The following is an 18631-nucleotide window of genomic DNA, read 5'->3' on the forward strand; positions in this document are numbered from 1 at the left end:
TAGTAGGACCCGTAGCTGCAGAACTGTGGCTCTCCGAAAACACAGTTACATGTATATGGACAGACCGGTCTGTCAATATATATATTTTTTCGGAGAGCTAGATCTGCAGCTATATAGGACACGCACATATTCTCTAAATTAGTTTGTTCAAATTACTACAGAACAATGAATTTAGTTACATGTATTTTTTTAAACTATCAAATACTTCAAGATATATTCTTTTGTAATCAAAATTAACTTTTAAAATTGAATAAAGTTTTAAATATGTGAAATGAACATGATTTTCTTAAAACTTAAAAAATATACAATCTTGTTTAGCTTTTGAAAGGTTCCATCGATTTGAGCAAAACAGAAGTATGTATAAAAGTTGTTCTTTTTTCGTTCTTAGTAAGTAAAGTTGTTTTTGAATCATTTTATATCTTTTATTGGACTACGAGCTCGTACTTTCTTAACTATATGTTAAAAAAAAAAAAAACAAAAAAAGAAAAGAATTAAATTTAATCTAAATGATGCCATCACTTAGAAATATTATCTTCCTGAATCTGAGAAAAATTCATTAATTTATATAAATACTATTAAAGTACTATGAAAAGAATCCTTTAAGTTTAACCGAAAATACTTTCTTAAAGAACTTTATTCGGTAATAACCAATATTTGCCCCCCCAAATCAAACTTTGACGGAGAAATATTTGATTATATTATACTTTCATGTAAATTAGTTGAATCTGATTGGTCGAGAAACATTTGTTAAAAAAATTACTGAATATGAAGCCACGCCCTCCAGCGTAGCAACAGTTTTTCACAGGATATTCCAAAAAAATGGTACGCAGAATAACGGTTCACTGTTATAAGTATTTGTATTAAACATCAGTATAATATAATAGATATTGCATGTAGTTGAATGTAATATTGAAATTTTTCACCCCTCGAAAACCATTGTCAACCTCAGCTGCGCATCGGTTGACAATGGTTTCTTGGGGTGAAAATTTTCAATGTTACACTCAACTACATGCAATATTTATAATATAATGTTCTTAATAAACAGGGGGATATATAAGCTGACTTCAAATCACTGAATATTTTCATAAGCAATGACGTCATATGTTTGAAATGACGTCACCAAAATGACATACATTTAAAATTTCCATGATTTCTACAGAAAAATGTATATATTACGTCGATATTATTTGAGTAAAAGTCACCGAGCGCAGGTCTGATTAGGCTCGATATTTTGATATGATATGTAGAATGATAATATCAATGAAATATGTTAATATTGTTCCTGAGCAAACTTGCACTCTATAAATTTTAAATCTAAAACTGTTGAAATTTTCTCCATTTTGTCCTCTTTCTAGAAAATGATAAAAACTCGGACTAGTTTGTGACGCCAGAAAAACAAAAATTGTCAATAAACTTCTTTGAAACTATAATATGTCCTGTTAATCTATATTTCTCATACAATTTATAGAATTCAGAACATTTCAAGACTATTTCAAAATGTGACTTTTGTGGGGGCAAAGGTATGCAGTATACCGCATATAGTTCTTTAATGTCACTTTCAAAAAACTATTCAGAATTCAGGTTGAGTTGTCATTCCTTTTAATGCCCGTATAAGCAGAATTTTTAGCGAGGATTTAATTTTGGCATTATTAGCGAGAGTGCCGAGATCGCTAAAATTGAATATCGCTAAAAATTCAATTGTGTTTTATGTGTAATAGCTTCTTTAGTGAGCATTTTAAAATCGCTAAAATTACATCTCGCTAAAAATAAAATACCAGTTTTTAAGGACAAATCGCTAAATTTGCCTCTCGCTAAAATTTCCACTTATACGGTATAATCCGTGGCACAACGAAAGTGACACACACTAGATATTTTAAGTTTAAAATCACAGTGAGAAAACCTGGTATGCTAAATAAAACCCTCTTCATAATATGCTGTGCAAGCGTAAAAGGTACTAGATTTGGTACATGTATTTCCAAAAATATAAAATAATTTTTTTCATTATGACACAAAAGAGAGGTTACTAATAAAATATGATAATTTATAAATTAAATCATTTTTTCTCAAATATCTATTAACATATTTTTTTGTATTTATAATAGTTTTGTTGCGATCTAAAAACTACAAGTGAATACCGGTATTAACAACCAATATATACATGTAATTTTTTTCATGCAAAAAATGTAAAATAATTTTCCTTAAAATCTTTGAAGAGAGGATATAGTTACTAGTATTCACTTTAATATATGATAACAAATTTATCAATTAAATCATTTTTTCTCACAAATATCTAAATCTTGATTTAGGCTTCTTTTTTATATTATTGAATTGTATGATAGTGTTTGACTTATATCCACATGTACTACTGTTAATCGTTACAGTATTTTAATTTTATATCATTTGTTAATGAATCAATCGGTATTTTTATTAACAACAGAACAAATATATATTGTCTAAGAATTTTTTTCGCAAAAACTTTAACCTTGCAAAAAATGGAGCTATGACATTCATATTTCACATGTGTATTCCTTGTGACAAGACCTTTTTTGTGGTACCACCAAATTTGACCTTTTGACCTTGACCTTGGAGTTTGACCCACTTTTACACAAAAAAATTTGAACTTTTACTTTGACCATATCTTTTGAACAGTATATACCAGGACATTAATACTTGACACACATATTGTTTGTGAAAAGACCTTTTATTTGATACCAATAACCTTGACCTTTTGACCTTGACCTTGGAGATTTTTGTACTTATGAAAAAACTTTAACCTTGGCTATAACTTTTGAACAAAAAACGCTATGGCATAAATACATATATAATTGTGAAAAGTGAACCTTGACCCTTTGTAATAAACCATTATTTTTGAAAGGTTAGAACTAGGGCTTTCATAATTCACATGTGTAGAAAATCATGACCTTGGGTGTCACTTTTACACAACAATTTTGAAGATTTACTTTGGCCATATCTTTTGAACAGTATATACCAGAACATTAATACTTGATATATAAATTGTTTGTGGAAAGACCTTTCATTTGATACCAACAACCTTGACCCTTTGACCTTGACCTTGGAGATTTTTGTACTTATGAAAAAAAATTAACTTTCGCTATAACTTTTAAAAAAATATATAAATATATGAATTTGTTTTGATACCAAGAACCTTGACCCATTGACCTTCACCTTGGAGTTTGTTAAAAATACAACCTTGACCATAATTTTTGAAGGGTTACACACTTCAAATATGTTAACCATGGTCATAATCGTAGGTGATGCTAGTGTTTTATATTTCACATTTGTTATAATTTTACATCATTTATTAATGATTCATCAATTTATTTTTTTTGTATTCCAGTGAAATCTACTAATAAATTGTACCTGTACGGTACCTATATGATACAAGCAATTTAGAATTCAATGACAAGAAAATTCTAAATCTATGATTAGTATTCTGGGAACTTATAATGATAACACACATTTTGTTAAACTCAATACATGTAAATTGATACAAGATGTGTTTATGAAACACTTATCCCCTCGTATGGCAACATAGCGAAGGTTAAACTTTCTCAAAGGCAATTCAATTTTGATGGTACCCAAAGTAAGGCATTCTCACAAAAAATATAATTGTGAAATATAACATTCTTAATTAGCACCACCTGTTCAAAAGTTATGGCCAAGGTTGAAATTTTTTAAAAGTAGAACAAACTCCTAGGTAAAGTTAAAAGGATCAAAGTTGTTGGTTTCTAAAGAAAGGTTTTGTCACAAAGATTTGCATATTTGATATATGAAAGCCTAGCTTTCACTGTTCAAAAGTTATGGCCAAGGTTATTTTTTTTAAGTAGGTCAAACTTCTAGGTCAAGGTCAAAGGATCAAAGTTGTTGGTATCCTAGGAAAGGTCTTGTCATAAGGATTACATAGTAAAGTATGATAGTCCTAGCCCTTACCGTTAAAAAGTTATGACCAATTTTAAAGTTTTTTTTTCTAAAAGTTGCTCAATCTACCAAGGTCAAGGGTCAAATTTGTTGGGATTCAAATAAAGATCTTGTCGCGCAAAATACAAATGAGAAGTATGAAAGTCTTTGGACCAACCGTTTCAAAGTTATGGCCTAAGCAAAGGTGTGGTATTTTTTGTAAAAGTAGGTCAAACTTTATGGCCAAGGGCATAAGGTCAAATTTGGTGGTACTCAAAAAAAGGTCTTGTCGCAAGGAATACACACGTGAAATATGAAAGCAATAACCCCACCCACTGAAAAGTTGTGGGCAAGGTAAAGTTTTTGCGGACAAACAGACAGACGGACGGACAGGGCAAAAACTATAAACACCCAAAACTTCGTTTACGCAGCATAAAGCCAGAGCCCCTTCCACTCAAAACTTACGGGAAAGGTCAAAGTTTTCGGGGACAAACAGATAGTTAGACAAACAGACAGAGAGACAGACAGACGAATAAACATGGCAAAAACTATATTCCCCCGAAACCTCGTTTACGAAGGGCATAAAAGATGCTTATTAAATTCCAAAGGTCAAGGTCAAAAGTGTTGGTACCCAAAGGAAGGTCATGTTACAAGGATAACATCTATAGAATATGAAAGCCCTGGTTCTTAAAATTACTGTTCGAAAGTTATAGGCAAGGTTAAAGTTTTTAAAAAGCGAGTCAAACTCAAGATCAAAAGGTAAAAAATATCTAAACCTGAAAGGTCTTGGCACAATTAACACACATGTGAAGTATGTGAGCCCTTATTCCAACTGCTCAAAAGTTATGACAAAGGTTAAAGCGAGGTATATTTTGTGAAGTTGGCCAAACTCCAAGGTCAAGAGGTCAAATTTGGTGTTACCCAAATAAAGGTCTTGTCACAAGGAATAGACTTGTGAAATATGAAATCCATAGCCTCACCCATTCGAAAGTTCTGGGCAGTGTATATACTGATACAAAGACTCAGAGAAAATCGGTGGGGTTCATGTTGGATGATCTGAAAACAATTTGTAACTTTCTGTAAAAATTTCACTATGCGATCCAAGCGGAATGTTCACAATTGATGCGTGTATTTAAAATATGTATTAAGCCCAATTTTGAAACTAGTTCAAAGCAGTTAAGAGTAGAAAAGAATTTACCAGGAGACATGTTCAAAAATATGATTACCTGAGCATGCATTAATCAATTAATGAAGAATACATTGAGGTCTATGGGAACAAGCACATTGTTATGCGCCCGGATCGATAGATCCGAGGCATGTATTGTTTTTGTCCTGTTTGTTTGTCTGTTTATCTGTTTATCTGTTTGTCTGTCTGTCTGTCTTTTGTCAACTTTAACCTTCGCCATAACTTTTGAACTTTGAGAGGTAGAGACTTGATATTTAGTATGCATACTCCACTAAAAAGTTTTTTCAAAAGACACCAAGGTTAATGACCTTGTACATTGACTATGACCTACAAGCTGAAAATAGTTTTTTCGAACTTTTTCCATAACTTTCGAATCATATGAGATAGAGACTTCATATTTGGTATGAGTGCTTCACTAACTAAACTCATGCAAATGACACCAAGGTCAATGACCTTGTGACCTTGACTGTGACCTTTATTCTAAAAATAGCTTTTTTCGAACTCTCGCCATAACTTTTGAACGACAGGAGACACAGACTACGTTTTTCGTATGCTTACTCCACTGATAGAGTTCTTTCAAATGACAACAAAGTTAATGACCTTGTGAACTTGACTGTAAATAATATGCTAAAATAGTTTTTTCGAACTTTCACCATAACTTTTGAACCATAGGAGATGGAGATTTCATTTTGGTATATATACTCCACTAATAAAGTTCTTTCACATGACATTAGGATCAATGACCTTGAGTCTGACCTACATGCTAAAAATAGTTTTTATAAACTATGTTGCCGCCGGGTGCATAGTGTTTCACAAACACATCTTGTTGAAAATACTTCTAACAAGATGTGTTTGTGAAACATTATGAGCGCGGCGGCAACAAAGTTGGGGAAAAAATAGCTTTAGCATATAGGTCACAATCAATGTCACAAGGTCATTGAACTTGGTGTCATTTGAAAGAACTTAATTCGTGGAGTATGCGTATCAAATATGAAGTCTCTATCTCCTATGCTTCGAAAGTTATAGCAAAAGTTTGAAAAAGCTTTTTTTAGCATGTAGGTCACAGTCAAGGTCACAAAGTCATTGACCTTGGTGTCAATTGAAAGAACATAATTTTTTGATGTTCTTAGTATTAAAATTTTTATGCGCCCGGGTCGATAGATCCGAGGCGTATATTGTTTTTGTCCGTTTTGTCTGTCTGTCTGTTGTCAACTTTAACCTTCGCCATAACTTTTGGACTATGAGAGATAGAGACTTTATATTTAGTATGCATTCAAATAAAACCAAGGTCAATGACCTTGTGACCTTGACTGTGACATATATGCTAAGAATAGCTTTTTCGAACTATTTCCATAATCTTTGAACCATAGGAGATAAAGACTTCATATTTTATATGCATACTCCATAATGTTTGAACTATAGGAGATAAAGACTTCATATTTCATATGCACACTCCACGAATTAAGTTCTTTAAAAAGACACAAAGGTCAAATACCTTGTGACCTTGACTGTGATCTTTATGCTAAAAATAGCTTTTCCCCTGAACTTTTGCTGTTACTTTTAATCATAGGAGATATAGGCTTCATATTTCATATGTATACTCCACTATTTAAGTTCTTTCAAATGACACCAAGGACAATGTCCTTGTGATCTTGAGAATGTGACCTATATGCCAAAAATAGCTTTTTTGAACTTTATTGCCACCGGGCTCATAGTGTTTCACAAACATATCTTGTTTTTATTGAACTTTTAACATAAAATAGTTTCCCCGATGTTCACAATTAAAAAGTTTCTGATAAGTTGCAAGTATTTCGGAACTTTTAGCATCAGAATTATGCATTTTGTAACACTATTGGAACTTACCTTATTTAAGGAATCACTGTCTAGTTAGTATAGCATGCCAAGGCATCAACGATAGTGGGAAACATGGGATAATTTGCATAACGAACTTTGCCCGTTATGCAAATTATCACATGTTACCCACTATCGTTGATGTCCCTGGCATACTATTCTAACTAAACAGTGATTCCTGATATTTCCATTTCATTGAAAAATAAAATTGTAGATTTAGACTTAAAAAATGTAAGCATAGATTTAAATTACTCGAGGACACCCATGCCAATTTCAATAGTTTTTGCCCACTGACGTCAAACACAAAGGCAGCCGCACGAAATTTACATGCATATTTGGCTTCCTTAGCTCCTGACCTTTCGACATGCCTAATTTACGTTCCTGTAGAATTATTTAAGAAATCAACTCCGCTAACGTTCAGAGTTCTCACATAGAAAAAAAATAGAAATGGAAATATATATAAACAAACTATATATTAACTTTTAATATATGTTGTGTTTCGTGTATTTGATTGATAATTAAGGACATATGTGTACTAGGCATAATAATCCTTGTATGTTCTTGAGAGTCATTTAGGTTCTTAAGCATTCTTTTTGTGTCCTCGTAAACGAAGTTTCGCGAGTATATAGTTTTTGTCGTGTCCGTCCGTTTTTCTAGCTGTCTGTCTGTCTGTCTCTCTGTTTGTCTGCAAAAACCTTGCCCATAACTTTTATTTTATCGGAGCTATAACTTTCATATTTCACATATGTATTTCTTATGACAAGACCTTTCTTTCCTTTCTCTGGGTACCAACAAATTTGACCTTTTGACCTTGACCTTCGAGTTTGAACAACTTTTACACAAAAATTCCAAACTTTTACTTTGGCCATTTCTTTTGAACCGTACCAATATACTTATACTTCACATATGTATCCTTTGTGGAAAGACCTTTCATTGGATACCAAAAACCTTGACCTTTTGACCTTGACGCTTTCCGTACTTATGAACTTTAACCTTGGCCATAACTTTTGAATGATAAGGGATTGGGCTTTCATATTTCAAAAAATATGTAATCCTTGTGAGAAGAACCTTCATTGGATACCAAGAACTTTGACCTTGACTTTGGAGTTTGACCTACTTTTAAAAGCAAATCTTGACCCTAAGTTTTAAAGGGTTAGGGATAGTGCTTTCATACTTTACATATTTAATCCTTGTGACAAGTCCTTTCATTTAATTGCAAGACCTCTGACCCTTGACCTTGGAGTTTGACCTACTTTTTAAAAATTTTAACCTAGGATTTTCATACTTTACATATGACCAATTGTATTCTTTGTGGCAAGACCTTTCATTGGATACCAATTACCTTGACCTTTCGACCTTGACGTTGGAGATTTCCGTACTTATGAAAAAAAATTAACATTGGCCATAACTTTGAATGAGAAGGGATATGGCTTTGATACTTCACATATGTAATCCTTGTGACAAGTCCTTTCATTTGATAGCAAAACCTTTGATCTTGGCCTTGGAGTTTGACCAACTTTTTAAAAATTTTAACCTTGGCCTTAACTTTTGAAGGGTTAGGGCTAGGGCCTCCATACTTCACATAATTATGTATTTTTGTGGCAAGACCTTTCATTGTATACCAATTACCTTGATCTTTTGACCTTGACCATGGAGATTTCCGTACTTATGAAGAAACTTTAACCTTGGCCTACTTTCATATTTCAAAATTGCATTTCCAGTCAGTTTGCACTCAAGAAATGTTTAATCTTCGCTATGTTGTTATACGGAGGCATCAGTATTTCACGAACACATCTTGTTTTATATACTAATTGTGTGTTTGATGTAGTTCAATATTGATGTAAATATTAATGTGAAATATTGTTGGTCAGCGTGACAATGTCAGCTTGACATTGATGAAATGTCATAATTGAACGAAAGACCATTATCTTAATAATTATATGGTCAGCATCCCCTTTTCGGTGTCTAATACTAGTAATTAAATGTATTGGGAAATGACTTGATAACATCAATTGACCACATTCAATATTGTAATTAAACACTTGATTAAATCTGGAAGTAAATCGAGCGAAGCAATTTCCTAAATGTACGGAATAATTTAGAAACTTTCCAATAATAATGCCATGCTTTGAGACTGGACGGGCGGAGGATATAACGCTTTGTGATAACTCTTTGAAAGTTAGCGGGGTAGATTTAATGATTTCGCATGCAAATCTCGTGTGCATCTGTCCCTGTTTCTGATGCTAAGGAGGCCAAATATACATGTAATTCTCGTGCGGCTGCCTTTGTGTTTGACGTCAGCGGGCAAGAACAATTAAAATTGGGGTTCCTCGTGTATTTTTAAAATCTATGTCTACATTTTTAAAGTCTTAAATATACAATATTTACATCCACTGAATATTTTCTCCTTTATTTCTTAAGAAAACCCATTGCGTTAATCACTGCATGAACTACATTAGGCATGTCGCCTGTACAGATTTCTTGATCAGTGGCTGTTCCATCAATGAAACGTATAAAGAATTAAACTTTTTAATACTTCTTTAAATGATTATTTAAACAGACATAATATAAACAATAAAATGTCTTTCTTTGTTTGTTATTACTAGCTGGAATTAACGGAAGCAGCTGTTGCAGAAAAAATATATAACCCGCGTAAGCGGGTTATGTAAATTTTTTCTGCAATAGCTGCGACCGTTAATTCCAGTAATAACAAACAAAGAAAGACATTTTATTGTTTAAATATATTTCACACTGAAATGGAAATATAAGGAGTCTCTGTCTAGTTAGTATCGTACACAGGCCTTTGGATCGCTTAGAAAAAAAATTGAGGTGCATGTATCTTTTTTTTTTACACATAAACTTTTTAAGTTTAAATCCAAAGGCCTGTTGTCGTGTCATACTGAATGCCCATGTAAAGTAGGAAAGCACTAGCACAGACTATTCAAAAGTTATGGCTATGGCTAAAAATCAGAAATTTTTGGTTGAAGTTGGTCAAACTTCAAGGTCAAGATCACGAGATAAAATTTGGTGGAACCAAAAGTTTTAAGTTTTTTGTGGACAAAACAGACAGACGGACGAACAAGGCAAAAACTATATACAACCGAATCTTCGATTATGGGGGCATGATAAAAAGGTAAGTATACAGAGATTCAAACGCAGGTTAGCTGCAGACCTGTAGCTCTCCGAAAAAATATATACTGATCGATCTCCGGTCTATAGATATATATTTTTTCGGAGAGCTACAGTCTCTGCAGCAAATCATGTGTAGGCTAATTTAAAGTGTCTAAGCAATAAATATCATAACCCAACCCCACCCCCAACCCCACCAAAAACGAATATGTTCGTTTAAATACATGTCTCGCTAGCATAAGAAATTATATAGATCTGTTAAAATAAGCAACTTTATGTATGACCAAGTTACATATACTAATAATTTGGTGAAGAAAAAGAAGAAAATGTAACTGTACAGCTAATTTTTTTTTTCCGAAAAAAAAAATTGAAATGTATAAAGTTTTAGTTGCAGTGAAGGCAAATAAGTGTTATGTATATGAAAAAATGATACTGAAATTAGTTGTACTATCCACCCAAACCCAAACCGACCCCACGAAATAGGATTTTCGAGTTTGGACATCCCCCTCCCCTTTTTTTATTGCTTTTTTCTGACAGGTTGATTTTTTATTGCACCCCCAGCCCACCTCACTTTCAATAACGATGCTACGTCCATGCATTTAAAACTGGTCATGGATTAGAATAAAATTTATACTGATCTTTTAAAAAATAAATTTCGTATGTTTTAAGATATTTTACCCACTGGGTTTTGATAGCACAACAAATATTGTTTTATTCTGGCATATACATGTATCATTAAGCTCACAAAAAATTATCAGCAGCCAACATATTTTTTAAAAAAATTAAAAAGGAATTTATTCAGTTTTCTATCCGTTAATCAATATTTTTCAAGGGAGCGTGAAAAAATTTTTATAGGTTTCGGCGAGGCTCGAACTCGCGACCTTCTGCGTGTGAAGCAGACGTGATAACCACTACACTACGAAACCTGTTAGCAACCATGATTTAAAAAATCCACCTATTTCATGTTCTCATTTTTTTTTTATTATTTAAAAAGGTTAATTTACAACATAGTCTTAATGAATGATTAAAACAATAAAGATGATTAATTTTAAGCAGAAAAATAACCATTCATCCTGTTCTCAATTTAATTTTTATATATTATAACAATATAATACAGTGTGTTCGATTAAGAAAACTAGAATTTTAAAGTTTACAATAGGTCATAGACGTATAATTAGATTATATGTCTATGAATAGATATAGGCAGACAGATATAAAGTTTTATAAAAATTACAGTAGAAGCAAGTCGGTAAACAAAGGTACATGTACATCTAAAAGTACGTTGGCTTTCAAGAGGTTTCTCAGTGGTAATGATTTTGCTTTTGTAAAAAAAAAAAATCTTCAACACACATATCGAAATTAACATGTTAAGATCACGACTGTGCTTGTCAATAAATTATTTCAATGAGTAATTTTCCATAGGGCATGGAAGATCGAGCGCACAGTTCTATATAATTCAACAGAAAACGGAGGGCTTAAAGTTCCTCATCTAGCATCTTTCTGATTCGCCATGGAAACTCTTCTCTCAGACACGACATAAAAATTCGGAAACGAAAAAATGTGGTATCTTAGATATGAAAGTTTAGAAACCATTTCAAATAGATTTAATCCATTCTGGAAAAATGAGGAAAAGCTAGTCAAAACTCTACCACAGCCCCTTGTGAAATTCAAAGTTAACTAATATGGCTAAATAATGATATCAAAGTCGGGAAAAAAATTATGCGTTTAAACGAAAATGGATAACCAATGGCATATTTTTCATCAATCATGATTTAATGAGGGAAAATGGCGATTTTATTAATTTTAACCATTTTAATAATACATACATGTTATCAGCAATCCCTAAGTATTGGAAGCAAACCGTTTAACGACTAGATATCACGAAAAGTTGAATGAAATTGAAAGTGAAAATATTTTAATACTTCAAAGAAACATTAAAGTTACTAAATATTTTTATAATTTTTTTGTTGAAAAGATAGCAGAGTAGTTGCAACTATGAAGTCTTCATTCATTCAGGAAATATTACATTCTGGTTTGTTCAGAGAAGACAAACGATAAATAAATAAATAGATAAAAGAACCTTTTTATTTAAAACAAAAAATAAACAGATATGTTTTTATAAGAACTGTTTTACTGGTAATCAATAATGTAATCCGGATTTTTTCGTCGGATATATTTCACAAGATAGGAATACAACTTCCTCCCATGTTCCATGCTACTTTCATTTTCAATTTGTCCTTACAATCAGCATGAAATTCACGAATCCGAGGTTGGATATAAGAGTAGCGCTGGGTCTAGGGCTTTTTATAAGATTGACAATGATTTTATATGGAGAATGGCAAGATAGGACATCAATTGTGAAGTATACAGACGTAGACTATATTGTGTTTACTGATGCCGCCGAATATATGAACCAGGTAAACTTGTAAACTATATACAGGTCTGGTACAATCACTACATTTAGCTACGTAGCTTGATTTACCTACATAGCTTTATTTACCTACCTGAGGTAGCTTTATTTAGCTACCAAATTGATTTATTTCTAGTAACAAGCATTTTTCTCAGGGTGTGCAGAAAATATCATTTAAATTGATGCAGTGATCATTTTCAACTTTGAACTCATCTGAAAACAACTCATGAAAAAATCCCTCTTGGAAAAATGTCTTTTTCTGCGCAATTGCAATCAAAGTTCTGAAAGTTTTGTGGCTATGTATGACAGTTAGAACAGTTACTCCTTGAATGCAATGACAAAAAAGTCCAATTCCGGTTAACACGATAATAGGTCGGTAATCATTCAGCACAATGTGAAGTAATCATACTCAGTCATGCCTCACCGCACCTAATAGATAGGACAGTTAACCAAACAATGGAATTATATGTTTTGCTCTAAATTGCCCAAATGCAGCAATGTATAAACTATCTCTGCTTTGGATTGTTTTTTTAAGCCTCCGTAGTATAAATATCAATAGTCATTTAACTGCGACTTTTTGTCTCTTTTTAATAAAAAGAAAACTTTTGAAAACTTACCTTGAAATAGCTAAATAAAGCTGCCTGTGGTAGGTAAATAAAGCTACGTAGGTAATTCTACCTACGTATAGCTAAATCTAGTGATTGTACTGGACCTGATATACTAGCTGCACTTTTAACTTTTTGAGTATTCTCATTCTGCATATTTTCTTGCGTGCAAAAATAGGTATGATAATAATGTCGCCTGTTCAAAAGCGGTAAAATTTAATACTATTTAAGTTATACGTACAGAAATGTAAAACGTACACAAATTTTTATGAACTGCAAGCACAATTACTCTTTAATTCATTTTCTTCAATTCATATCATCACATTTTATATTTTCAGGGTTCTTCGCCATATAACAGGTCTACATATCGCTACACTCCCATATTGGCATGGATGCTTCAGCCCAACATAACTATCTCCCCATTATTTGGGAAGCTGTTGTTTGTAATGTTTGACGTCCTGTGTGGCTACTTAATCTATGCTTTACTGATGTCAGAAAACACAGGGCAGACCCGGTCCCTTTTCTGTGCTTCCATCTGGCTCTTCAATCCAATATCCATCACTGTGTCCAGCAGAGGAAGTGCAGAATCCATTATGTCATTTATTGTATTATTAACATTAAAACTATTCCAGCAAAATGAAATAGTTCTAGGGGCTGTGTGTTATGCACTCTCTGTCCATGTCAAAATCTACCCAGTGACCTACTGTTTAGCACTATATTCATACTACAGCAACGAGAGTCAGAATTCTCTACACACTTCAGTTATACACCGAATACAGAAAATGTTGTGGCCTACCAAGGAGAACTTTGTCTTAGTTTTGATTTCTGCAGTTACCTTTGTTCTGTTGACAGGACTGTGTTATCAAAAGTATGTACATATTCCATCCATTCAATTTTCATAATATTTGTTTTTCTTATGTTTTAAATAATTATTGAATTAATTGATTTGTCATTTTAGAAGAGAGTACCTGAGTTACACTGTATATTGTTACAAAAAAAAATAATGTGACAAACCAGCTATGTATGTTCATTAGTTTTTTCCCTCCCTAGATATGGCTGGGACTTTCTGCATGAGACATATCTATACCACGTCACCCGTCGAGACATCCGACACAATTTTTCTGTGTATTTCTACATGCTTTACCTGACGGCCGATTCCCCTTACTCTGGGGCCCTAGGACTGGCAGCATTCCTCCCTCAACTCATTCTGTTTACTTTGTGCTCCTACAAATTTCACAAGGATCCACCTATGAGTTTCTTTCTTAACACTTTCATTTTTGTGACATTCAACAAAGTTTGTACTTCTCAGGTAAGTATTTTATAGTTAAGAGCAATTTCACTGTACAAATTAATACATAACACACCTTTAAGGACCCTGCTAAGATCATTTAGGAGGGCTGAGCACTCATATAGTGTTTGTCTATCTGTCTTACACTGGCACCTGATGTTATTTTTCTTTTTATAAAAAAAATTATACCCCCTACCTAATAATAACCCTAACCCTCCGTTCTATTGGTTTGCTGAGCTGGTCATGGGAGATGGGCTACCTGCTCCCCTCGATGACCTGCTCTTACGTTCGGCATGTATTTTTAGGTTGCGGGTACGTGTATATTTTTATTAAAAGAAAAATAAGTAATGTCGGGTGCCTGTGCTGTCTTACTATTATGTATACATTTATATCTGTGTACCTCTCCAAATTTCTTTCTTTTAAAGTAGGTAATATGTAACAGGAAAGGAGAAAATATATGGCAGGACCGCAAATCATACCTGTTACCCCAGCATCACTTGTCAGGTTCTCTACCAACTGAGCTACTCAGGGTCTTAAATCCATGGCCTAAGCCATAACTACAAGTTATGATCATTAGCCCTGACATTCATAAGGAAGCATCCTCAAATAATGTAGATTCTAGTTTTATATTTAAAAAAAACATGGGTAGGTGGGGGCCACCATGGGCTGCCATTTTTGTACACAGGAATGTATACATGTTCCACGGTAGTAAAAAACTTTAAAGAGGAGCAAACCATTCATTTTCAAGTCTGAAATACAAAGTACATGTATATTATTCCACCTGAAAAAGAATCTGATCTTTTGTTGCAGTACTTTTTATGGTACCTATGTTTGCTACCCCTGGTTTTGCCAAGTTTGACCATGTCCATAAGAAAGGGAATTTTTCTGATTGTACTCTGGCTCCTTGGACAGGTGAGTCATACTGTCAACCGAATCTTGGACACTTGCATTATTATGTCCACTGAACACCTTGATCAGTTAAGCTATCATGTCCATTGAACACCTTGGTCAGGTAAGCTATCATATCCAGCCACCCAGCAGCGTTTTTGAAAGTGGGGGGCCAGCTGAGGAAATTTTTTTTTTACTTACCTGAAAAAAGTTGACAAGCAAGTACTAGTACCAAGTTTCAGTACCAATTATTATACTACATTTTCTGTACATCACTAATAGTGGGGTGGGGGGGGGGGGGCAACCAGCCTTTTACTGAACATTTCCTATAGTATAAGTAAGGTTTGGGAAAGAAGTATGGGGGGGGGCATTGAACCCCCCCCCCATTTGCTACGTGCCTGATCATGTCCACTGAACACCTTGGTCAGGTGAGCTATCTTGTCCACTGAATACCTTGGTAAACTATCATGTCCACTGAACACCTTGGTCAGGACAGGTAAGTTATCATGTCCACTTAAAACATTGCTGTGACGTCATGCCTTTGTTCTTGCAATCTAAAAATTTACCTGTAGCCATCCGATAATAATAATTACCAGTCTGATAATATATTATCGGACGGCAATGATAACAAAATCGGATGGTATTTAAAAAACAAAAAGAAGAGTGAAATTGAAGTTAAATGTGTCCAGAAACCCCCAATAAGAATGTTAGGAAAAAATTCAGGGAAAGCAAACGCAAGGAAATTAAGTTGCTACAAAATAGAAAATCCATGAAAAAAAGTGTCTAAACTTTCCACAACATTAATACTTTCCACTCTTTTTTGATACAGCACTTTGAATAAGTGAATTTAAATCCATTTTTGAAAAAGAGTCTTGCAAATCTCCTTATTTTATGTTTGTTCCCGATGGCCACAATTTTAAAACCTGATAATATTTCCATTATTTAAACTAAACTTTCAGGGTAAAAATCCGCATTTTTACTTTCCATGGTGATGGTTATAAAATCACCCAAAATTATGTCAGTATCAATGTCAATTTATGCACATCATAAATAAAAATGTTCCCCCCAAAAAAATCTTTCACCATGGGACCCCTGTCCTGCTAAACTAAACAACTGCCATTGAATGAATGAAATGAAACAAGAGTTCACTCACTTTTTTACTGTCTCATTTCTTTTATCTACTTATCAGATGGGTAGAAAACAATGGATGCCTAAACTCCCATTGTGTTATCATCAGACTCCTCCAGATAACTTTTAGACATTTAAATGGCAATTTTTAAATAAGATGTATGCCTCATACTATTCTATATGTAAAATTATCAGACAGTTTTCGGCCCTAACAGTCTGATAATTTTACATATAGAACAGTATTCAGCATATATCCATTACTGAACACCTTACTTAGATGAGTTATCATGTGCACTGAACACCTTGGTCAGGTCAGGTACCAGGGGGTAAGCTATCATGTCCAGTGAACACTTTGGACAGGTAAGCTATCATGTCCAGTGAACACTTTGGACAGGTAAGCTATCATGTCCAGTGAACACTTTGGACAGGTAAGCTATCATGTCCAGTGAACACTTTGGACAGGCAAGTTTTCATGTCATGCAAGTTATTATGATCAGTTAGGACCATTTCCATTTTAGTTTGGACTTTCAGTAAGGCGTGGCATTATTGACATTACATAATTAGCTTCTGAAATTTACACAGCTTTCCTTCACTGTTGAAATATACATGGGATAGAAATTTGGGCAAATTCCAATTAGTGTATCGAATAACCAATTACATTGTTTCCTCCTGCAAAGAGGTGGAGCTTAAGTCGTCTCATCGTTATCAACAACAATTTAAAGTTCCTGTTGTTATTAATTTCTTAACCAATGAGAATCTGTTCGCCATTTGACAGGCGGTAAACATGTAGTGCTTAGAATGTCACTCCTTACTGAAAGTCCAAACTAAACTTGAAATGGTTTTAACACCTTTTACAGGTGAGTTATCATAGCCACTGAACACCTTTGACAGGTAAGTTATCATGTTCATGGCAATCTTGGACAGGTACATGAAAGATATCATTGCCACTGAACACCTTGGTCAGGTAAGTTATGTCCACCTAAAACTTGGGACAGGTGAGTTATAATGACCCCTGAACACCTTAACAGGTAAGTTGTCATGTTACTCAACACCTTGGACATGTAACTTATGATGTCCACTGTATACCTTTAACAGTTAAGTTATCATGTCCACTGAAAACCTTTCTCTGAAGCTGTTAAGGAACTCCGACCCTCAGCCAGGAAGGACAACTCTTTAATTTATAATTTAATTCAAAAAGTCTTTAAATGAAGCTTGAAAATTAAATCTTTTCATGCAACAATTTTCATTATATGCCTCTGAATGTGCTTTAAGGTTCTTTGAACTTCAGAAAGGTCTAATTAAAAGTAGAAATTTTTATCCCATAAAAGCATTTTTAGATACCAAAGCTTATTAACATGATATGAAATTAAAATGATTTATGGAGCTTTACAAAGAACCTTGAAGTACATTGAGAGGCATATAATGAAAATTGTTGCATGAAAATATTTAATTTTCAAGCTTCATTTAAAGACTTCTTGAATTAAATTATGAATTAAAGAGTTGTCCTTCCTGGCTGAGGGTCGGAGTCCCTTAAATCATTGTAACATTACTTATAAATACTGCAGTGTACATGTATATTATGTATTTTAATGTTGTTTGATTTTATTTTTCAGGGCATGTGGCTGTTGCCAGCATATTTACTGGAATTTGAGGGAATGAACACATTTCTTTTTGTTTGGATTGCTGGGATCTTGTTCTTTCTAATAAATGTAGTAGTAATAGGAGCCATTATAGACAGCTATAAATACACACCTTGGGGACAAAATGTCAAAAAACAAAAATAAATGTTACTCACAGCATCTAAATAGACTTTGAACAAATAAAATTTACCACTGAGTGGTTCATTAGCTTATACAGTATCTATAAATAATAACAATCCAACTGCTTCATCTTACATGTACAGATGTATAATACTTCAGCATGTTTGTGATTGTCAAATCATTTTTCACTTTATAAGTTATTCACTGCCTAAATTATTTATTATTTTTTTACTTAAAAAAATAAAGTCTTTTAAAAGTCTTTCTTTTTTTATAAGCCCCACTTGAAAAGTTGGAGGGTATTTAGTGATCAGGATGTCCATCTGTATGTCTGCCCATCTCTTATCGGCAACTCTCTACCGATGAATGAAATTTGATGAGACTTTCACAGAATGTTTATTACATAGTTCCACTGTGCACCTCCTATTTTACTTTTTGATCTGACACTTATTTTGGGTTTCCAAGAGTAAA

The 18631-nt window shown here is 33.4% G+C and overlaps 1 protein-coding gene and 1 non-coding gene across 2 annotated transcripts; one reads left to right on the plus strand and one right to left on the minus strand.

The window, feature by feature from the left end:
- Window positions 1-10937: 10937 nt before the first annotated feature.
- Window positions 10938-11010, minus strand: Trnav-cac (transfer RNA valine (anticodon CAC)). The gene has a single exon. It is a non-coding gene; the product is annotated as a tRNA-Val (tRNA).
- Window positions 11011-12292: 1282 nt separating this feature from the next.
- Window positions 12293-18422, plus strand: LOC134232539 (GPI mannosyltransferase 1-like). Its single transcript, XM_062714515.1, has 5 exons — window positions 12293-12501; window positions 13438-13967; window positions 14150-14408; window positions 15198-15299; window positions 18017-18422. Exons 1-5 carry the CDS (start codon window positions 12334-12336, stop codon window positions 18185-18187), a joined length of 1230 nt encoding a protein of 409 aa, XP_062570499.1. The 5' UTR covers window positions 12293-12333; the 3' UTR covers window positions 18188-18422.
- The last annotated feature ends 209 nt before the right edge of the window (window positions 18423-18631 follow it).

This window comes from Saccostrea cucullata, unplaced genomic scaffold, assembly GCF_032062105.1.
Source record: "Saccostrea cucullata isolate Sc308-1 unplaced genomic scaffold, CSIRO_AGI_Scuc_v1 ctg60, whole genome shotgun sequence".
In the NCBI taxonomy this organism is placed as follows: Eukaryota; Metazoa; Mollusca; class Bivalvia; order Ostreida; family Ostreidae; genus Saccostrea; species Saccostrea cuccullata.